At 51.8% G+C, this 21749-nt stretch overlaps 1 protein-coding gene across 2 annotated transcripts in view; it reads left to right on the top strand.

The window, feature by feature from the left end:
• The first annotated feature begins 17358 nt into the window (after positions 1–17358).
• The window catches only part of LOC137316293 (transformer-2 protein homolog beta-like), a 28097-nt gene continuing 23706 nt past the window's right edge, over positions 17359–21749 (top strand). For both annotated transcript variants that reach the window (XM_067980363.1, XM_067980362.1), the window contains exon 1: positions 17359–17525. In XM_067980363.1, the coding sequence (XP_067836464.1) occupies positions 17490–17525 (36 nt within the window). In that variant the 5' untranslated portion in view covers positions 17359–17489. The remainder of the gene's footprint in view (positions 17526–21749) is intronic.

Genomic DNA, 21749 nt, shown 5'->3' with positions numbered 1-21749 from the left:
AGAGTCTGCGATGATCCTATTGTTTGAGAGTCTGCGTGATCCTATTGTGTGTGAGAGTCTGTGATGATACCATTGTGTGAGAGTCTGCGATGATCCTATTGTTTGAGAGTCTGCGATGATCCTAATGTGTGTGAGAGTCTGCGATGATCCCATTGTGTGTGAGAGTCTGCGATGATCCCATTATGTGAGAGTCTGCGATGATCCTAATGTGTGTGAGAGTCTGCGATGATCCCATTGTGTGTGAGTCTGCGATGATCCCATTGTGTGTGAGAGTCTGCGATGTTCCTATTGTGTGAGAGTCTGCGATGATCCTATTGTGTGAGAGTCTGCGATGGTCCCATTGTGTGTGAGAGTCTGCGATGATCCCATTATGTGAGAGTCTGCGATGATCCCATTGTGTGAGAGTCTGCGATGATCCTATTGTTTGAGAGTCTGTGATGATCCCATTGTGTGTGTGAGTCTGCGATGATCCCATTGTGTGAGAGTCTGCGATGATCCCATTGTGTGAGAGAGTCTGCGATGATCCCATTGTGTGAGAGTCTGCGATGATCCCATTGTGTGAGAGTCTGCGATGATCCCATTGTGTGAGAGTCTGCGATGATCCCATTGTGTGTGTGAGTCTGCGATGATCCCATTGTGTGAGAGTCTGCGATGATCCTATTGTGTGAGAGTCTGCGATGATCCTATTATTTGAGAGTCTGCGATGATCCCATTGTGTGAGAGTCTGTGATGATCCCATTGTGTGTGAGAGTCTGTGATGATCCCATTGTGTGAGAGTCTGCGATGATCCCATTGTGTGTGTGAGTCTGCGATGATCCCATTGTGTGTGTGAGTCTGCGATGATCCCATTGTGTGTGTGAGTCTGCGATGATCCCATTGTGTGTGAGAGTCTGCGATGATCCCATTGTGTGTGAGAGTCTGCGATGATCCCATTCTGTGTGAGAGTCTGCGATGATCCCATTGTGTGAGAGTCTGCGATGATCCCATTGTGTGTGTGAGTCTGCGATGATCCCATTGTGTGTGAGAGTCTGCGATGATCCCATTGTGTGTGTGAGTCTGCGATGATCCCATTGTGTGTGAGAGTCTGCGATGATCCCATTGTGTGTGAGAGTCTGCGATGATCCCATTGTGTGAGAGTCTGCGATGATCCCATTGTGTGAGAGTCTGCGATGATCCCATTGTGTGAGAGTCTGCGATGATCCTATTGTGTGAGAGTCTGCGATGATCCCATTGTGTGAGAGTCTGCGATGATCCCATTGTGTGAGAGTCTGCGATGATCCCATTGTGTGAGTGTCTGCGATGATCCCATTGTGTGAGAGTCTGCGATGATCCCATTGTGTGAGAGTCTGCGATGATCCCATTGTGTGAGAGTCTGCGATGATCCCATTGTGTGTGTGAGTCTGCGATGATCCCATTGTGTGTGAGAGTCTGCGATGATCCCATTGTGTGTGAGAGTCTGCGATGATAATTTTATGGAAAAATGCAATCAAAACAACTTGGAACTCTCAGTGCTGTTGGTCTGGAAAGTCTTTTGAATGGTTTCCTATTATTTTGTGATTGTTTGAACTGATATAAGTGGACATGACTGGATGGGATTTCGAGGCTAGAAACAGGAGTGAATTCTTACCCCCATGACGGGCTGAAGAGGTTAAATTGGCAAATTTGTGAATCCTGACCCCACCTTGTCGCCCACGCGCCTGTTTCCGGTTTAACCACGGTGGGTTTTGGTGATGTCAGAGTAACCTGCTCTGGAGAGGCGGGTCAGTCATTATAATGTGTAAATCAGGCTCCGTTCCGGAGATTTTGGCAGCGATTTAAATTGAATGCTGGCCGGCCAGGTTTCCCTGGGCTCGGGAAACCCAGCAGTTAAAGGGAGGCGGGAGCAGCCGGATCCATCGGATAAATGCTTTCCCAACATTGCTTGTGGGCCAGGAGGAGCAGGAATACTTGCCCCGGCCCCTCAGGCAAACTTTCTGCAACGATCAGCCGACGCCACCCACCCCCCACCCCCCCCCCTTCAACCCCCTCACCAACCCGTGAACTTTCCCAGTCCCCCCTCCCGATTGCCATTCCCCAACGGTGGCCTTCTCCAGCAGGCTTTCTCATCCTCTCAATCTGGCCGGCTGCTGGGCGGGAAACGGAGTACTGAGGCCACACTTGGAGTACTGTGTACAGTTCTGGTCACCCTATTATAGAAAGGATATTATTAAACTAGAAAGAGTGCAGAAAAGATTTACTAGGATGCTACCGGGACTTGATGGTTTGACTTACAGGGAGAGGTTAGACAGACTGGGACTTTATTCCCTGGAGAGTAGGAGGTTAAGGGGTGATCTTATAGAAGTCTATAAAATAATGAGGGGCATAGATAAGGTCGATAGTCAAAATCTTTTCCCAAAGGTAGGGGAGTCTATAACGAGGGGGCACAGATTTAAGGTGAGAGGGGAGAGATACAAAAGGATCCAGAGGGGCAATTTTTTCACTCAAAGGGTGGTGAGTGTCTGGAACGAGCTGCCAGAGGCAGTAGTAGAGGCGGGTACAATTTTGTCTTTTAAAAAGCATTTGGACAGTTACATGGGGAAGATGGGTATCGAGGGATATGGGCCAAGTGCAGGCAATTGGGACTAGCTTAGTGGTATAAACTGGGCGACATGGACATGTTGGGCCGAAGGGCCTGTTTCCATGTTGTAACTTCTATGATTCTATGATGATGAGGTCCTGCCGTTAAATTCAGCAGGACCTCCACGTTCCTGAATTTCTGGGTTCCTCCCTCCACAACTGTAATTGGAAAATTGCCCAGGTATGTCCTGTCCACAAAAAGCAGAACAAATCCAATCCGGTCAATTACCGGTTCATCAGTCTACTCTCAATCATCAGCAAAGTGATGGAAGATGTCATCGACAGTGCTATCAAGTGGCACTTACTCACCAATAACCTGCTCACTGATGCTCAGTTTGGGTTCCGCCAGGACCACTCGGCTCCAGATCTCATTACAGCCTTGGTCCAAACATGGACAAATGAGCTGAATTCCAGAGGGGAGGTGAGAGTGACTGCCCTTGACATCAAGGCAGCATTTGACAGAGTGTGGCACCAAGGAGCCCGAGTAAAATTGAAGTCAATGGGAATCAGGGGGAAAACTCTCCAGTGGTTAGAGTCATACCTAGCACAAAGGAAGATGGTAGTGGTTGTTAGAGGCCAATCATCTCAGCCCCAGGACATTGCTGCAGGAGTTCCTCAGTGCAGTGTCCTAGGCCCAACCATCTTCAGCTGCTTCATCAATGACCTTTCCTCCATCATAAAGTCAGAAATGGGGATGTTCGCTGATGATTGCACAGTGTTCAGTTCCATTCGCAACCCCTCAGATAATGAAGCAGTCTGTACCCGCATGCAGCAAGACCTGGACAACATCCAGGCTTGGGCTGATAAGAGGCAAGTTACATTTGCGCCAGACAAGTGCCAGGCAATGACCATCTCCAACAAGAGAGAGTCTAACCACCTCCCCTTGACATTCAACGGCACTACCATTGCCGAATCCCCCACCATCAACATCCTGGGGGTCACCATTGACCAGAAACTTAACTGGACCAGCCATATAAATACTGTGCCTACAAGAGCAGGTCAGAGGCTGGATATTCTGCACCGAGTGACTCACCTCTTGACTCCCCAAAGCCTTTCCACTATCTACAAGGCACAAGTCAGGATTGTGATTGAATACTCTCCACTTGCCTGGATGAGTGCAGCTCCAACAACACTCAAGAAGCTCGACACCATCCAGGACAAAGCAGCCCGCTTGATTGGTACCCCATCCACCACCCTAAACATTCACTCCCTTCACCACCGGTGCACTGTGGCTGCAGTGTGTACCATCCACAGGATGCACTGCAGCAACTCGCCAAGGCTTCTTCGACAGCACCTCCCAAACCCGCGACCTCTACCACCTAGAAGGACAAGAGCAGCAGGCACATGGGAACACCACCACCTGCACGTTCCCCTCCAAGTCACACACCATCCCGACTTGGAAATATATCGCCGTTCCTTCATTGTCACTGGGTCAAAATCCTGGAACTCCCTTCCTAACAGCACTGTGGGAGAACCTTCACCACACGGACTGCAGCGGTTCAAGAAGGCGGCTCACCACCACCTTCTCAAGGGCAATTAGGGATGGGCAATAAATGCTGGCCTCGCCAGCGACGCCCGCATCCCGTGAACGAATAAAAAAAAACACTCCCCCGCTCCCTCGCCACAAATATCGGGGCCAGACTGTTACCAGGTTGAGAGGTCTCCTTATCCCCCTGGAAAGCCTGGATTGCCGCCGTGTCCGATTTTAACCTGCTCTTCTGAGCAAGCGCCAAAGGCACTCACTTGAAGCCGGCATAGTCCATCTTTAGACATGCTAATCGGGCCCGGGCTGATGATGTCAATTGGACCCTGACGATATTTTAACTCAGGCCTCGCAGGGAAGGCACTGCGGCTCTCCTGCCAGGCTGAAGCACTTCATGAAGAGGCCCTGAAAGGGGGTATCTTTTACTTTCCTTTGTGGGGCCAGGAGGAACAATAATGTAATCACCTTTACCCACTGAATTGTCTTTTAATTAAAGTTTTTACTCGAAGGCCTTAGCCTCTCCCAAAAGCCTGGGCTTGGATTTGATATTTTTGCCTCGAGTTGTGATTCCGTGAGCTGGATTTGTATCCTGCGATCTCTTGTTTACCAGGATGCCTCGGTACCATTCAGTCAGCTGTATTGATGAAATATCCTTTAGCTCACAGCTCAGTCGCTTTTTTTCAAATAATTTTGAAAAGCAAGAGGACAAATTTCAAAAGCATTATTGAGGTTAAAAAAGAAGGAACTGTGTGAGAGCAAAACACATGAGAGTGTTCTGATTACACCCCTGTTGTAATGTTTGTTCTGTGTTCCGGAGACTTTAGAAAGCATACAAAGGTGGGGGTTAGAGAGAGGGAGAGAGAGAGGTGGGGTTAGAGAGAGGGCTGAGAGAGGGTGTGAGAGGTGGGGTGGGAGAGAGAGCTGGGGGGTGAGAGAGAGGGAGAGAGAGGCGGGGGTTAGAGAGAGAGGGTGTGAGAGGTGGGGTTAGAGAGAGGGAGAGAGGGAGGTGGGGGTTAGAGAGAGGGAGGTGGGGGTTAGAGAGAGGGAGGTGGGGGTTAGAGAGAGGGAGGTGGGGGTTAGAGGTAGGGAGAGAGAGGGTGTGAGAGAGAGAGGGAGAGAGAGCTGGGGGTTGGAGAGAGAGGGAGAGAGAGGCAGGGATTAGAGAGAGAGATGGAGAGAGAGGCGGGGATAAGAGAGAGGGAGAGAGAGCTGGGAATTAGAGAGAGAGGGAGAGAGAGCTGGGAATTAGAGAGAGAGGGAGAGAGAGGCAGGGATTAGAGAGAGAGATGGAGAGAGAGGCGGGGATTTGACAGAGAGGGAGAGGGAGAGAGAGAGAGGCGGAGGTTAGAGAGAGGCGGGGTGAGAGAGAGGGAGAGAGAGGCGAGGGTTAGAGAGAGGCGAGGGTTAGAGGGAGAGAGAGGCGAGGGTTAGAGGGAGAGAGAGGCGAGGAGGGTTAGAGAGAGGGAGAGAGAGAGGGAGAGGGAGAGAGAGGTGGGGTTTGGAGAGAGAGGGAAGAGAGGTGGGGGTTAGGGAGAGAGGGAGAGAGAGATGGGGGTTAGTGAGAGAGGTGGTGTGTGAGGGAGAGAGAGGCGAGGGTTAGAGAAAGGTGGGGTTAGAGAGAGAGAGAAATAGAGGCGGGGGGTTAGAGAGAGAGCTGAGAGGGTGTTAGAGGTGGGGTTAGAGAGAGGCGGGAGTTAGAGAGAGAGGGAGGGAGGCTAGGGTTAGAGAGAGGGAAAGAGAGATGGGGTTCGGAGAGAGAGGCGGGGGTTAGAGAGAGAGAGAGGCGAGGGAGAGAGAGGCGGGGGATTAGAGAGAGAGAGGGAGAGCTGGGGGTTAGAGAGAGAGGGAGAGGGAGAGGCGGGGGTTAGAGAGAGAGGGAGAGGGAGAGGGAGAGGGAGAGAGAGCTGGGGATTAGAGAGAGAGGGAGAGGCAGTGGTTAGAGAGAGGGAGAGGCGGGGATTAGAGAGAGAGGGAGAGGGAGGCAGGGATTAGAGAGAGAGAGGGAGAGCTGGGGGTTAGAGAGAGGGGGAGGGAGAGGAGAGAGCGAGGGTTAGAGAGAGGGGAGAGAGAGGCGAGGGTTAGAGAGAGAGGCGAGGGTGAGAGAGAGACAGAGAGAGGCGAGGGTTAGAGAGAGGGAGAGAGAGGGAGAGGGAGGCGAGGTGAGGGTTAGAGAGAGGCGAGGGTTAGAGAGAGGGAGAGAGTGGCGAGGGTTAGAGAGAGGCGAGGGAGGGTTAGAGAGAGGCGAGGGTTAGAGAGAGGCGAGGGTTAGAGAGAGGGAGAGAGAGGCGAGGGTTAGAGAGAGGGAGAGAGAGGCGAGGGTTAGAGAGAGGGAGAGAGAGGCGAGGGTTAGAGAGAGGGAGAGAGAGGCGGGGATTAGAGAGAGAGGGAGAGAGAGAGGGAGAGGGAGGCGAGGGTTAGAGGGAGAGAGAGAGGGAGAGGGAGGCGAGGGTTAGAGAGAGAGGGAGAGAGAGAGGGAGAGGGAGGCGAGGGAGAGAGAGAGGGAGAGGGAGGCGAGGGTTAGAGAGAGAGGGAGAGAGAGGCGAGGGTTAGAGAGAGGCGAGGGTTAGAGAGAGGCGAGGGAGAGAGAGGCGAGGGGTTAGAGAGAGGGGGGAGAGAGCTGGGGGTTAGAGAGAGAGAGAGAGGCGAGGGAGAGAGAGAGGCGGGGGGTTAGAGAGAGAGGGAGAGAGAGAGGGAGAGCTGGGGGTTAGAGAGAGAGAGGGAGAGGCAGTGGTTAGAGAGAGGGAGAAAGAGGTGGGGGTTAGAGAGAGGGAGAGAGAAAGGCGGCGGTGAGGGAGAGAGAGAGGCGGGAAGTAGAGAGAGAGAGAGAGGCGGGGTTAGAGAGAGGGAGAGGCAGTGGTTAGAGAGAGGGAGAGAGAGGCGAGGGTGAGAGAGAGAGAGAGAGAGGCGAGGGTTAGAGAGAGAGAGAGAGAGAGGGAGAGGGAGAGAGAGGTGGGGTTTGGAGAGAGAGGGAAGAGAGGTGGGGGTTAGGGAGAGAGGGAGAGAGAGATGGGGGTTAGTGAGAGAGGTGGGTGTGAGGGAGAGAGAGGCGAGGGTTAGAGAAAGGTGGGGTTAGAGAGAGAGAGAAATAGAGGCGGGGGTTAGAGAGAGAGCTGAGAGGGTGTTAGAGGTGGGGTTAGAGAGAGGCGGGAGTTAGAGAGAGAGGGAGGGAGGCTAGGGTTGGAGAGAGGGAAAGAGAGATGGGGTTCGGAGAGAGAGGCGGGGGTTAGAGAGAGAGAGAGGCGAGGGAGAGAGAGGGAGAGAGGCGAGGGAGAGAGAGGCGGGGGTTAGAGAGAGAGAGGGAGAGCTGTGGGTGAGAGAGAGAGGGAGAGGCAGTGGTTAGAGAGAGGGAGAGAGAGGGAGAGGCAGTGGTTAGAGAGAGGGAGAGAGAGGCGGGAGGGAGCGGGAGAGAGAGGCGGGGGTTAGAGAGAGAGAGGGAGAGGCGGGGTTAGAGAGAGGTGGGGGTGAGAGAGAGGGAGAGAGATGGGGGTTAGAGAGAGAGAGGGAGAGCTGTGGGTTAGAGAGAGAGAGAGAGAGAGGGAGAGGCAGTGGTTAGAGAGAGGGAGAGAGAGGCTGGAGGGAGCGGGAGAGAGAGGCGGGGGTTAGAGAGAGAGAGAGGGAGAGGCGGGGTTAGAGGAGAGGGAGAGAGAGTGGGGGTTAGAGAGAGACGGTGTGTGAGGCAGAGTTAGAGAGTGGGTTTGTGAGAGAGGCGGGAGGGAAGCGGGGAGGAGAGGGGAGAGAGGTGGGGATAGAGAGAGGGGGGGAGAGAGGCGGGGTCAGAGGGGAGGGGGGAGAGAGGGTGTGTGAGAGAGGCGGGGAGGAGAGGGGATAGAGAGAGGGGGGAGAGAGGTGGGGATAGAGAGAGGGGGAGAGAGGTGGGGATAGAGAGAGGGGGAGAGAGGCGGGGTCAGAGGGGAGGGGGCGAGAGGCGGGGTCAGAGGGGAGGGGAGGGAGAGAGGCGGGGTCAGAGGGGAGGGGGGAGAGAGGCAGGGTCAGAGGGGAGGGGGGGAGAGAGGCGGGGTCAGAGAGGCAGGGAGGGGAGGAGAGGGGGAGAGAGGGTGTGTGAGAGAGGTGGTGTTGGAGAGAGGGGGAGAGAGGTGGGGTTAGAGGGGAGGGGGAGAGAGAGGTGGGGTTAGAGGGGAGGGGGGAGAGAGGTGGGGTTAGAGGGGAGGGGGAGAGAGGTGGGTTAGAGGGGAGGGGGGAGAGAGGTGGTGTTGGAGAGAGGGGGAGAGAGGTGGGGTTAGAGGGGAGGGGAGAGAGAGGTGGGGTTAGAGGGAGGGGGAGAGAGGTGGGGTTAGAGGGGAGGGGGAGAGAGGTGGGGTTAGAGGGAGGGGGGAGAGAGGTGGGGTTAGAGGGGAGGGGGGAGAGAGGTGGGGTTAGAGGGGAGGGGGGAGAGAGGTGGGGTTAGAGAGAGGGGGAGAGAGGTGGGGTTAGAGGGGAGGGGGAGAGAGGTGGGGTTAGAGGGGAGGGGGGAGAGAGGTGGGGTTAGAGGGGAGGGGGGAGAGAGGTGGGGTTAGAGGGGAGGGGGGGAGAGAGGTGGGGTTAGAGGGGAGGGGGGAGAGAGGTGGGGTTAGAGGAGAGGGGGGAGAGAGGTGGGGTTAGGAGAGGGGGGAGAGAGGTGGGGTTAGAGGGGAGGGGGGGAGAGAGGTGGGGGTTAGAGGGGAGGGGGGAGAGAGGTGGGGTTAGAGAGAGGGGGAGAGAGGTGGGGTTAGAGGGGAGGGGGAGAGAGGTGGGGTTAGAGGGGAGGGGGGAGAGAGGTGGGGTTAGAGGGGAGGGGGGAGAGAGGTGGGGTTAGAGGGGAGGGGGGAGAGAGGTGGGGGTTAGAGGGGAGGGGGGAGAGAGGTGGGGTTAGAGGAGAGGGGGGAGAGAGGTGGGGTTAGAGAGAGGGGGGAGAGAGGTGGGGTTAGAGGGGAGGGGGGGAGAGAGGTGGGGTTAGAGGGGAGGGGGGAGAGAGGTGGGGTTAGAGAGAGGGGGAGAGAGGTGGGGTTAGAGGGGAGGGGGGGAGAGAGTGGGGTTAGAGAGAGGGGGAGAGAGGTGGGGTTAGAGGGGAGGGGGGGAGAGAGGTGGGGTTAGAGGGGAGGGGGGAGAGAGGTGGGGTTAGAGGGGAGGGGGGAGAGAGGTGGGGTTAGAGGGAGGGGGGAGAGAGGTGGGGTTAGAGGGGAGGGGGGAGAGAGGTGGGGTTAGAGGGGAGGGGGGGAGAGAGGTGGGGGTTAGAGAGAGGGGGGAGAGAGGTGGGGTTAGAGGGGAGGGGGGGAGAGAGGGTGGGGTTAGAGGGGAGGGGGGAGAGAGGTGGGGTTAGAGGAGGGGGGAGAGGTGGGGTTAGAGAGAGGGGGAGAGAGGTGGGGTTAGAGGGGAGGGGGGAGAGAGGTGGGGTTAGAGGAGAGGGGGGAGAGAGGTGGGGTTAGAGGGGAGGGGGGAGAGAGGTGGGGTTAGAGGGGAGGGGGGAGAGAGGTGGGGTTAGAGGGGAGGGGGGAGAGAGGTGGGGTTAGAGGGGAGGGGGGAGAGAGGTGGGGTTAGAGGGGAGGGGGGAGAGAGGTGGGGTTAGAGGGGAGGGGGGAGAGAGGTGGGGTTAGAGGGGAGGGGGGGAGAGAGGTGGGGGTTAGAGGGGAGGGGGGAGAGAGGTGTGTGAGAGAGAGTTTATCTTTTTTTAATGTTACTTCAATTTTCAACACTGAAACCACCAGTTGAATTTTGAAGCCAACTAATTCACTCACCTCGGTTTCGTAGACTGTTGGAAGAGGACATTGCTAATCCATTAATTCTAATTTGTAACATCGATGAGAAGGAGGGGGAGACACGGAGAGAAAGAGACAAATATGATCTAAATGTGTATTGTTCGTGTTGAGTATTTGAATGATGCAAGTGATCTGATGAATAAAAACATCCAACATTTTCCTGAGACTCCCGCCAAAATTGCTGTGGTATTCTCACCCAGGTAAAGCAGGGGGACTGTGGCTTTAACAAGAAGTCAGCAGGCAAAGGGAGACCTGTGGTTTTCAAGCACTGGAATTTAAAACTACAATTTGAAGTGCTTACTTTTGTTTTTTGTTTTTATTTCCTGCACCAGGTGTTTTTTTATTCATTCATGGGATGTGGGCGTCGCTGGCGAGGCCGGCATTTATTGCCCATCACTAATTGCCCTTGAGAAGGTGGTGGTGAGCCGCCTTCTTGAACCGCTGCAGTCCGTGTGGTGACGGTTCTCCCACAGTGCTGTTAGGAAGGGAGTTCCAGGATTTTGACCCAGCGACGATGAAGGAACGGCGATATATACCTAGAATTACATAGAATGTACAGCACAGAAATGGCCCAACTGGTCTACACCGGTGTTTATGTTCCTCATGAGTCTCCTCCCTACTTCATCTCACCCTATCAGCATACCCTTCTATTCCTTTCTCCCTCATGTGTTTATCTAGCTTTCCCTTAAATGCATCCAGAACATAAATGCTCCAGAACTAGCCGCACCTCTAGTCAATCTGTTTCAGTACAGCTACAACACTGGCATCTACCCGACAATGTGGAAAATTGCCCAGGTATGTCCTGTCCACAAAAAGCAGGACAAATCCAATCCGGCCAATTACCGCCCCATCAGTCTACTCTCAATCATCAGCAAAGTGATGGAAGGTGTCGTCGACAGTGCTATCAAGCGGCACTTACTCACCAATAACCTGCTCACCGATGCTCAGTTTGGGTTCCGCCAGGACCACTCGGCTCCAGACCTCATTTCAGCCTTGGTCCAAACATGGACAAAAGAGCTGAATTCCAGAGGTGAGGTGAGAGTGACTGCCCTTGACATCAAGGCAGCATTTGACCGAGTGTGGCACCAAGGAGCCCCAGTAAAATTGAAGTCAATGGGAATCAGGGGGAAAACTCTCCAGTGGCTGGAGTCATACCTAGCACAAAGGAAGATGGTAGTGGTTGTTGGAGGCCAATCATCTCAGCCCCAGGGCATTGCTGCAGGAGTTCTTCAGGACAGTGTCACATATAGGCCAGAAGGTTTTCTTCCCTGAAGGACATTTGTGAACCAGTTGGGTTTTTATGAGACGGTCCATTTTACTGATACCAGCTTTTTATTTCCGCATTTTTTAAAACTGAATTTAAATTCTCAAACTGCCCTGGTGGGATTTGAACTCCCGTTCTCTGGATTACTAGTCCAACAATATAGCCACTACACTACCCTACCGTACCCATTCACATACCCGATGGGCAGTGGATTCAGGGAATGGCTTTTTATTTGCAAGTGTGTGAGAAGGAGGTCAGTCTGTGGTGTCACAGTAGACTGAGTTGGGTAGAGGAGAAGCCGTCCGAGATGAACTGCTGTCTGGTGCTCTTTGCAGCAGTGAGCAAAGATTCCTCATCCTGACACTTCAGGTAGTTCTGGATCCACTGGAGTCAGGGTCTTCTCATCAGTCTCGTCAAAAGGCAGCCGTTCCTCATTGTCTCGGCAAAGAAAGTGTCGATGACCAGTTTAGTAGATGCACGTGTTCCTCTGCTGTTGTTCGGGGCACTCTGATTGGGGTCGTTGGTTATGGGAGCAGAGGGTAGGCTTTGTCACCCAGGAGCCATATATTGATTTGATGCTCTCTCCTGAAGAGTTCAGGGGGGGAACGAAGGATGAATGATGAAGGATGAAGGCATTGTGGCAACTTCTTGCACGTCGAGCATTGACATGGGGGATCCGCTGATTGACGTCGCATACCATCGGGACACTGAGGAACTGCAATCCCCCCATGTTCACGTAGTTGACTGGGTGTTCCCAACGCAATGTGGATGCTATTGGTTGCGCCCTGGACCTTGGGGAAGCTAGCAATTCCATAAAACTGTACGGCCCTTTCTCTCTGCTGCCTTGCTGCAATTCCAAAGGTGATGAATTGGGCTGCTCTGCTGTAAAGAACATCAACGATCTGCTGAATGTCCATACTGCTCCCTGACTGATATTACAGAGAATCCCCCGTGGCTGCCTGAAATGACTCTGTGCCTGTGCCATAGAAGTTGTGGGCAGAGGCCACTGAGAGAGCAGTGCAGGCAAATGAGTGCGGCGTCAGATCTTTCGGCAGCAGGTCACAGAGATGCCCCATTGCCTCTTTGGTGAAGTGCACTCTATTTATACATCTCCTCCGAGAGGTTCTGGTACGACCTGTGCTTCCTGTATATTCTCTGGGGTCGGGGGGGGGGGGGTGGGGAAGAGGCGGGGACTAATACTTGATGGGCTTCATCCTCTTAATAGTGCCGGACCCTCCCTAGCTCGGTTCGGTGGCGCTGCTCCTCCTCCTCCAGGATAATGGCACAGAGTGATTGGGAAAGCCGTACCCGCTGATGATGCTGGTACTTGTTGATGTGGTGTTTGTGGTAAAACAGGACTCGAATTGTCTCCTTGGTCGAGCGATGTGATATCCCCCTTGGGAGCCTGGAAAGACCATGGGACATAAGAGTTGAGGGTAGTGGTGACCTTCATGAAGCAGGTGGCACAGCACAGTCACTACAGAGCCTTCGCATCATCACACACTGTACCGCCGTCACACCCGGGTATGCCATCCATTCCCTAAGCGGGGGGGGGTGGGGGTGTTCCTACTATGGAGTGAAGCTGATGGAAGGAGATGTGCATGGCTCCCATTGGAGCCTCGGTTCAGTTGGAGTGTCTCAGACAGGTGCTGGCTGGAGGCTGTGCTGACTTCCACCACAACAGAGGGACGTCAGATGCAGTTGTCCCCCACAGACTGTTGCCAAGCAACTGGCTAAATAGGACACTGGCAACATGTTGTTCACCCATTTTGTAAACAGAGGCAGAGACTTGGTGGGATCTGGAGATACAAATGATGATTCAAACCGAGGACAGGTGCCCTTTGTTGGAGAGTAAATACCCTTGAGGAGCAAAACGAGGATTCCCCGCCTGTCTCTGGCTCGTGCTTGCTTTCTTTGCTCCATTCCGCCTCTCACTGTTACCCTACATTATCACCCACTGCAGTCTTATTCAGAAAGTTGTTATGTTCCAGACCAACTTCCGATAACACTGAGTAACCGTCAGAGGCACTTGGCAAATCCAGAATCATACCACTGCCGCAAAAAAACTGAGTTTAAAAAAAAAAAATGAAATCAGGTTTTGCTCGTGACTCAGCTGTTGCGGCAGTGAGTGGCCAAACATAGCACAAAATCCCAGGTGCTGACCTCACTCGCCGCAGTGTGAGCTGAGCTGGTCGTTGGCTGCTGCAATAAAAACAGAAAATGCTGGAAATACTCAGCAAGTCAGGCAGCATCTGTGGAGAAAGAAACAGAGTTAATGGGCTCGATTTTAACCTGGAAAAACGAGTGGGTTGGGGGGCGGGGGTGGGCAGTAAAAATTGGCAAAATCCAAAGCCCACCTCCATCACGCCCATTTCTGGTTTTCACGGGGGCGGGAGACCAACCCGCTCTCAGGAGGCGGGGCGGGCATTAAAAGCTTTTAAGGAGGCTGTGGGCCTCCATTTTCAAAGCTTTTTTGATTTTAGCCCCTGGGCTGCGGGATTCTCGGGCCTTCTCCTTCACACCGCGCGAGAGGAGGCGAGAAGGCCCGAGACTGCAGGTAAGTGTCTTTCCAGCACAGCTTGTGGGTCCGGAGGAGCAGGAGTGCTTCCCCCCCAGGCCCAACAAGCCTACCTGCAGTGACCCCTCCCCTCCAAACGATCGCTGACCCCCCCTCAACGATCGCTGACCCCTCTCCACCGATGACTGACTGCTGATCTCCCCCCCCCCCCCCACTCAATGACTGGCCTCCACCCCCACCCATCCATCCATCCAATCTAACACTTACCTGAAGGTGTCCTCTACCTCCCTCTTCTCCCATCTGACTGAGACCAGCCTGTCAAACCGTCAAAAAAAATAAAAGATGACCTGACGCCAAAACGGTAAGGATGTCCGGGAAACCCGTACTTCTGAGTTTCCCACCTGCAAATCAACCCCCGACCCCGGCCTAAAATTATGCCCAATGTTTCAGGTCAATGACCTTTCGTCAGATTGGGAAGAAGTTAAAGATTAAACAGTTTTTAAGCAAGTACAGAGGCCAGGGAAAGGTGGGGGGAGGAAATAACAGAAGGGAAGGCCTGTGATAGGGTGGAGTGATTAAATGACAAAAAGGATGATGGTGCAAGGCAAGGAGGGTGGGAATGGGACAAGTAAAGAAACAAAAGAGAGGTCTAGAGGAGCTGTAAATGGCAGCATCAGAACCATCACCAGCACCTGCTGTCCGAAAAAATGGGAGCAGTGGTTCTGATCTGAAGTTATTGAAATCAATGTTGAGGTTGTAAAGTGCCTGATCGAAAGATGAGGTCCAGTGGATACAGTATAGTAAATTGAAAGAAGTCCAAGTAAATCGCTGTTTCACCTGGAAGGAGTGTTTACGGCCCTGGACGGTGGGAAGGGAGGAGGTGAAGGGGCAGGTGTTGCATCTCCTGCGCTCGCACGGGAAGGTGCCGTGGGAGGAGAGCGGGTGTTGGGGGTGATGGAAGGGTGGACCAGGGTATCGCGGAGGGAGCGGTCCCTTCGGAATACTGAAAGGGGAGGGGAGGGGATGTGTTGGTGGTGCGATCGCGCCGGAGGTGGCGGAAATGGTCTGTTCGCCACAAAACACCGCCGCCCTTGTCAGCAGGTTTAATGACAATGTCAGGGTTGGACCTGAGTTCAGAGGGAGGTTAGAGTGGGTAAAGGGAGTCGAGAAATTGAGACGGCTGACTCTGCCACCAGAGCGATCCCACCACCAAACACATCTCCCCCTCCCCTCCCCTCCCCTTTCAGCATTCCGAAGGGACCGCTCCCTCCGCGACACCCTGGTCCACTCTTCCATCACCCCCAACACCCGTTCTCCTCCCCACGGCACCTTCCCGTGCGAGCGCAGGAGATGCAACACCTGCCCGTGCTCGTTCTCAAGAAAGGTCTTCGACCTGAAACATTAACTCTGTTTCTTTCTTCACAGATGCTGCCTGACTTGCCGAGTATTTCCAGCATTTTCTGTTTTTATTTCAGATTCCCAGCATCCACAGTATTTTGATTTTGAGTTGGCTGCTCCAATTAGCCTCAGTGCCACTACGCTAGCCAGATTACCATTGCCAACCACCTGCTGGAAATTGTGTGCGCGTACACATCGGGTGAGGACAGGATTGGGCTCAGCACTGATGCCTTCCCCAGTTGAATAACCTCCCGACTGTCACTGTCTAGGCTCATACATAAAGAAAGGCACTAGGATGAGGTAATGGAGGGCATCTGGGAGCAGGTGTCCTCGCCTTAATGTTCTGCTTTCACCTGATCCCACTAAAACTACAAGCCTGCCCCAACCGTCCAAAAAATGAGGGAGGCACTAATAAAACGAAATGGACGGTCTTTGTAAAGTGAAATCAAATAACACTTGTCGGATTCCGTTTCGAGGCACGGACATCGTATAGTCATGCACCTGGGCGCATTTTAAATAAACGCAAGCAGAGACACCTGCAACTGGTGCTGCTTCATCCCAGGCCTGTGTACAGTTAATATCACCAAACCCAGGAGCAGGCGTACTACAAATTAGACACATTGGCCTTTATCTCAAGGGGGCTGGAATACAAAGGGGAGGAAGGGATGTTTCAGCTGTACGGAGCCTTGGTCAGACCCCATCTGGATATATTGGCCTTGGAGGGGGAGCAGCGCAGATATCGGGGCTAAAAGGGTTAAATTATGAGGCCAGGTTGCATAGACTAGTCTTGTATTCCCTTGAGTTTAGACGGTTGATGATGATAGAAGGGTTCGAGAGAGTAGAAACAGAGAAACTATTGTAATTCTATTTCCTTTGATGGGGAGAATCCAGGACAAGGGACCACTATTTCAAAATTAGAGCCGGGCCATTCAGGAGGGAAATCAGGAAGCACCTTTTCACACAAAGGGTGGTGGAAATTTGGAACTCTCTTCCCCCCCCCCCCCCGCAACAGGCTGTGGGTCAACTGAAAATGTTAACACTGAGATTGATGATTTTTGTTGGGTAAAGAAATCAAAGAATATGGGGCAAAGGTGGGTGGATGGTACAGATCAGCCATGATCCAACTGAATAGCGGGAGATGCTCGAAGAGGCTGGATAGCCTCCTCCTGTTCCAGCCTGAAGAGTGAGGGCGAGGGTGAGCCTGAGGGAGTTGAGGGTGAGGGTCCATACACGGTCCCTGGGAGTGTGACCTGAAAGAAGTGATGGGGGTAAAACCTCAACATAAAATAAGTGGGGGCTCTGACTTTCAGCATTAAACCCTGAAAGTGCAGAGACCTCCCCCCCCCATATTCCCATTCCCCCCCTCCCCCCCACATTGCCCCCCCTTCCCCTCCCCCATTCCCATCCTCCCCGATTCCCATTTCCCCCCACATTCCCATTCCCCCCATCCTCCCCCCCACATTCCCATTCCCCCCCTCCTCCCATTCCCCCCTCCCATTCCCCCCCCCCATTCCCATTCCCCCCCCCATTCCCATTTCCCCCCCCCCATTCCCATTCCCCTCCCCCCCCCATTCCCCTCCCCCCCCATTCCCATTCCCCCCCATTCCCATTCCCCTCCCCCCCCCATTCCCCTCCCCCCCCATTCCCCTCCCCCCCCCATTCCCATTCCCCCCCCCCCATTCCCATTCCCCTCCCTCCCCCATTCCCCTCCCCCCCCCCATTCCCCTCCCCCCCCCATTCCCCTCCCCCCCCCCATTCCCCTCCCCCCCCCATTCCCCTCCCCCCCCCATTCCCCTCCCCCCCCCATTCCCCTCCCCCCCCCATTCCCATTCCCCTCCCCCCCCATTCCCATTCCCCTCCCCCCCATTCCCATTCCCCTCCCCCCCCATTCCCATTCCCCTCCCCCCCCCCATTCCCATTCCCCTCCCCCCCATTCCCATTCCCCTCCCCCCCCATTCCCCTCCCCCCCCATTCCCCTCCCCCCCCCCATTCCCCTCCCCCCCCCATTCCCCTCCCCCCCCCATTCCCCTCCCCCCCCCATTCCCCTCCCCCCCCCATTCCCCTCCCCCCCCCATTCCCCTCCCCCCCCATTCCCATTCCCCTCCCCCCCCATTCCCATTCCCCTCCCCCCCCATTCCCATTCCCCTCCCCCCCCCCATTCCCATTCCCCTCCCCCCCATTCCCATTCCCCTCCCCCCCCATTCCCATTCCCCTCCCCCCCATTCCCCTCCCCCCCCATTCCCATTCCCCTTCGCTGCAATTTTTACCCCAACAACAAAAAAAAACCCTTAGCAACGCTCCCCGAGCGGAAGTACGTGCGGCGGCCGGGCGTCACTTCCTGCGGTGGAGAGCTCGAGGTAGGTGGGTCGGTTTGGGGCTCTCGCGCTCAGTTTTTTTGTTTTTTTCCTCTCTCCTTTCCCCCCTTTTATTCCCCTTCTGTTGAATAGTTTGAGGCATTTCGTTTTCACAGCCGGCAACATGAGCGACACCGAAGAACAAACTTATATCGAAAGGGTGAGTTTCGGTCGAAATCCGGTGGATTTTTTTCTTGTTAATGTCGGGTCTCGGGGGGGTGGTTTTTTTTTGAATAGAGATTAGGTTCGGCGAGGTCCCGCCTCCCCTTCAGCCCGATTGGCCGCTGAGCCAGGCGCCGGGGGCCAATGGAGGCGCGCGGCGCCCGGTCGGCCGGTATTCATTGGCCAGCCGCGGTGCCTGTCACTCAGGCCGCCGGAGCCGGCTGCACCAATGAGGGGCGAGGAACCCGCCCCCCCCCCGCGGAGCTGGTCGCCTGCCGATTGGCCGCGTGGGGCTGTCGATCACGGCGACGGCGCTGCTGCTGCTGCTGCTGCTGACGGCCGGTCTCCCGGGCCTCGGCGCAGGGGCAGCGGCAGCGCAGCAGCGCCGTCGGGACCCTTGCGGCCGCCAAGCCTCCGCGCTGGCTGCATTATTGCAGCATTTCTGCATTGCAACGCGTGTTGGCGGATGCATTTTTAAAATCTGCAAAATGTTTTAATTTTTTGGAGTCCTCCATGATTTGAGAGGGAGATATTGTGGAATGTGGCCGCGTGCTCGTTCTGCAACCTCCTGCCTGCCACACTAGTGCATATTGTGCAGAAAGGCCTTCTAATGCAGTCAATAGCAAATAAAGTCTGTGATTCTAATTTAAGGGGTCTCCATGACTTTTTAAAAAAAAATATATATATATAGATGGGGAGGTGGATTAAAATTGCAGGTTGGAGAAAAAAAGGATTTGAGAAGGGGAGGGTTGGAAATCTGAAACAAAAGCAGAAAATGCTGGAAATGCACAGCAGTTGGAAGAAAAATAGTTCCACATTTCAAATGGGACTCCTGATCGGGACTGGTTAACTCTAGACCGGATGCTGGCCATAGCTGCTAGTTCACATTTCCTGTATTTTTGTTTGTGGGGATGGGGCAGGTTGGAGAGGAAGCTGCAGCAAGGAGCTACAAGTGATGCCATGGCGTGCCCACTTTCTGCAGTGCACAGAGGATCCTGGGCTACAAGCGAAGAGATTGTTCCAAGCTGCAGCCGACCTTAACGGTTTTTCTTCTTTTGGTTTAAATCCAGAGCTGCCTGCTGAAGTTGTCGCCATTTTGGGAGGGGGATGCAGAACGAAGTGGTGAGGGGTGGTGACTGAACATCGCAGCCAGGCAGTGGAAGTAAATTGTGGATGTTGGCAGTCAGTGAATGTGGCTTGTGGGAATCGAGAAATAAGACTTTGAATATTAAATACAGCGAGCATCAAAGTTGTATTTTACCAGCAGTCTTAGTCAAACATGGCCGAGTTGTCAGTTCCGCAGAGTGTGTGGTTTCAAGTGTAGTTGGATTTTGGAAATTAATTACTTAAGTTTACAAGGTTGAATAGTTTTGTTCCCCCAAAAGTAACAAGATAGTTTTTTTTCATATTTCTGTATTAATATCCCTTGTCTATATTGCATATATAATTTAATATCATTAATGTAAATGGCTTGATATGAATTTTCATTGTCTGCTTTGTTCCTGCCCTGCACATGTAAAATAATGCTGTCAGAAGTCTAGGGTTTGAAAAGGGACAGGGGGGAGGGGGAGTACAGATTGAAATCCTGCAGTGTTAAATTAACAGTAATAATAATCTGAAAGCACATTTAATTTGGATTTAGAGTGCCACCATATCACATTTAACAGGCATTGCATCTTTTGATCTTTAACATTTTAAAGCTGATTCTTTGTTGTAATACCACACCCACTGCAAGGAGCAGTTTCCATGACTTTTGCTGACAAATGTATTTTACCAAATTATTGTGCAAATATTTTTCTCTTTAACCCCCTCTCCCAAAACCCTGGTGATATTTAACCGGAGCTACCGACAGTAGAAGACAAGGGGGAGGGAGTTCCAAAATGTAAGTAAGGTATTTGCAGGGCTCAGCGGTAATATTTTCACTTCAGGCGTAACTGTTGTCCACTTTGCTCTGGGTCTCCCATACCCTCTGATGCTTCGTAAACAGTTGCACGGAGCTGCAAGAGAACTTACCCACCATGGGAAAGTACCGACTCTCTGCTCTCCCCCTTTTCCCAAAGCAGCATAGTTTGAGATTAGGAATTTGCAGCATTGGCAAGTTTTTCCCCCCCCATAAGCCCACGTTTTTCCTTTCCTTTGCACGGTGTGTGTTGAAATTTCATTGTGCTGAACATCCCTGACAGGAACTTAGTCTGGTCAATCAGTATTTTAAATACTTAAAAATTCATGACATAGTAAAAGGGTGCCTTGTATTTGCTTCTCAATATATTACTTTGAAAGTTTGACATGTGAAGCTATACAACGTGCCCAACTATGAATGCTCCAGAATCTGGATGGGGAATCCCCTTGGTTTTATTTTTGAGTCAATGAGCAAGATCTGATTTTGGTCAGACCCTAGATTCTACTGTTCATTGTATGTCTGGAAGTTTGATTTTGTCACCCTGCATTTAGAGAGGCCTAAAACATGATGGAGCTCTCCCTAAAGTGTTTGTCAGAGCACCTGTTGTTTTACATTTATTAGTAGTGTCACTGACATTGATGAGGGAAGAGTCCCAAGACAAAAAGAAGATAGAAGCATTAAGGTTTGTTGTTTTTATTTATATACTGTACTATAGGTTGATTTTAATTTTAAGGTTTTCAGTATTTGTGTGCTTTTTAATTGTTGAAACCAATGGCTGTTAGTGTTTATTTACCCACTGGAGCCACTTAGCTGCATTAATACAAATTGGTTTCTTTGACCTGGTAATCCTGTTCACAGGCACGTGGGCAAATGGTTAATTTAGAATCCTGGTTCAAAATCAATATTTTAGAAATTACATACATTTCTGCATAAATTTGTTTCAGCATGTGTAGAGTGCAATTTACTTGTGTCTGGGATGGTTACGGTACTAATACCTGCATTCAAGCAGTTCAAATTTGAAGTAGTTTGCACTGCCTGAAAACTTTGATAAAAATACAAATGCTGGAAATCTTTGATAGAAAATGGTGGAAGCATACAGTGGGTCAGTTGTCACCTGAGAATGAAATGTAGCTTGATGTTTTTGGATGGAACCCTTTATTAGAATTTATGAAGTCTGAATTTTAATGAAGGTTTGTACCTGCAGTGTCAGTCTATTTTTCTCTTTCAGCTACTATTTGATCTGTGCATAACCATTATTTTCTGTGTTCATTTTATGGACAGTATAATGCACTCAACATCAAGATCAGGGCTACTGATTTACGGTGACTAAGTAAAACTCCATTTTTATTGCACAGGATTTTTACCAGTGTTTTGGATTACATTCTGCATCTGTTCGCCATTCTGTTATCAAATTCCAGGATATTGTCCATTTTTCTGTGAAAACCGTAAATCAAAGTCTTTTTGGTCATGATTAATCTCCAGACTGGCCTCACTGAAGTGCATGGAGATATGAGGTCATTCATAATACTTTTTTTTAGATAGTTCTACTCCAAAACTCTTTTTAATGCTTTGATTTATCAGATGAAAGGATATGTTTATCTTTGCGTAGGATAATATTTGGAGAGATGAAGAGAGCAACTATAATTAATTTTGGCGATTAGTATAAGGACTACTTTGAGTATTCTGGAAGAACCATAAGAAACCAGTGTGTACTTGCCGTACTGTATTGTGATAGAATGCAGAAAGGAAAAAAAACCCCTGCAAATATTGAAAATCTGAAATGAAAGCAAGATGCTGGAAATACATAGGTTAGGCAGCATCGGTGAAGAGAAAAGGCAGTTTATGACATTTCACGTGTGTAATCCTTCATCAGATTTGAAGACTGAGGTCAACAGGCATTTAAGTAAGATTGGAGAAAATTGAGAGAAAAGGTGGAGAGAGGCCTGTCGCAGAGGAAGTAATGAATGCCTGATTGATAGAAATGCAGTTGAATTTTCAGTTTTTGGTGGAATTGTATTTCAATTCCCTAATCTGATCACTAATACTTGTTCTGTACAGTCTGTTACTGATTTTGTTAAATGGGTGATATTTTCACTTCTGCGCAAAAATTTTGAAGAATGCATTGCCTTGCCTTTGTCCTAACAGGACCACAATCTTCTTCGTGATGGCTAGCCATGACTATTTACATAAATGATACATTCAAGACTATTAAAACAAAGAAATGGGATTTTCTGCACACGTAGTATTGTGAAATAAGATAGTACTGTGGCACAATTTTAAATATCTGCAGTGGACAATATAATTTTCTTTTCCCCTGATAAT

Source organism: Heptranchias perlo, unplaced genomic scaffold (assembly GCF_035084215.1).
Source record: "Heptranchias perlo isolate sHepPer1 unplaced genomic scaffold, sHepPer1.hap1 HAP1_SCAFFOLD_582, whole genome shotgun sequence".
NCBI lineage: Eukaryota > Metazoa > Chordata > Chondrichthyes > Hexanchiformes > Hexanchidae > Heptranchias > Heptranchias perlo.
Note: the sequence above shows the minus strand (reverse complement) of the source record. Positions and strands in the feature narration are given on the sequence as shown.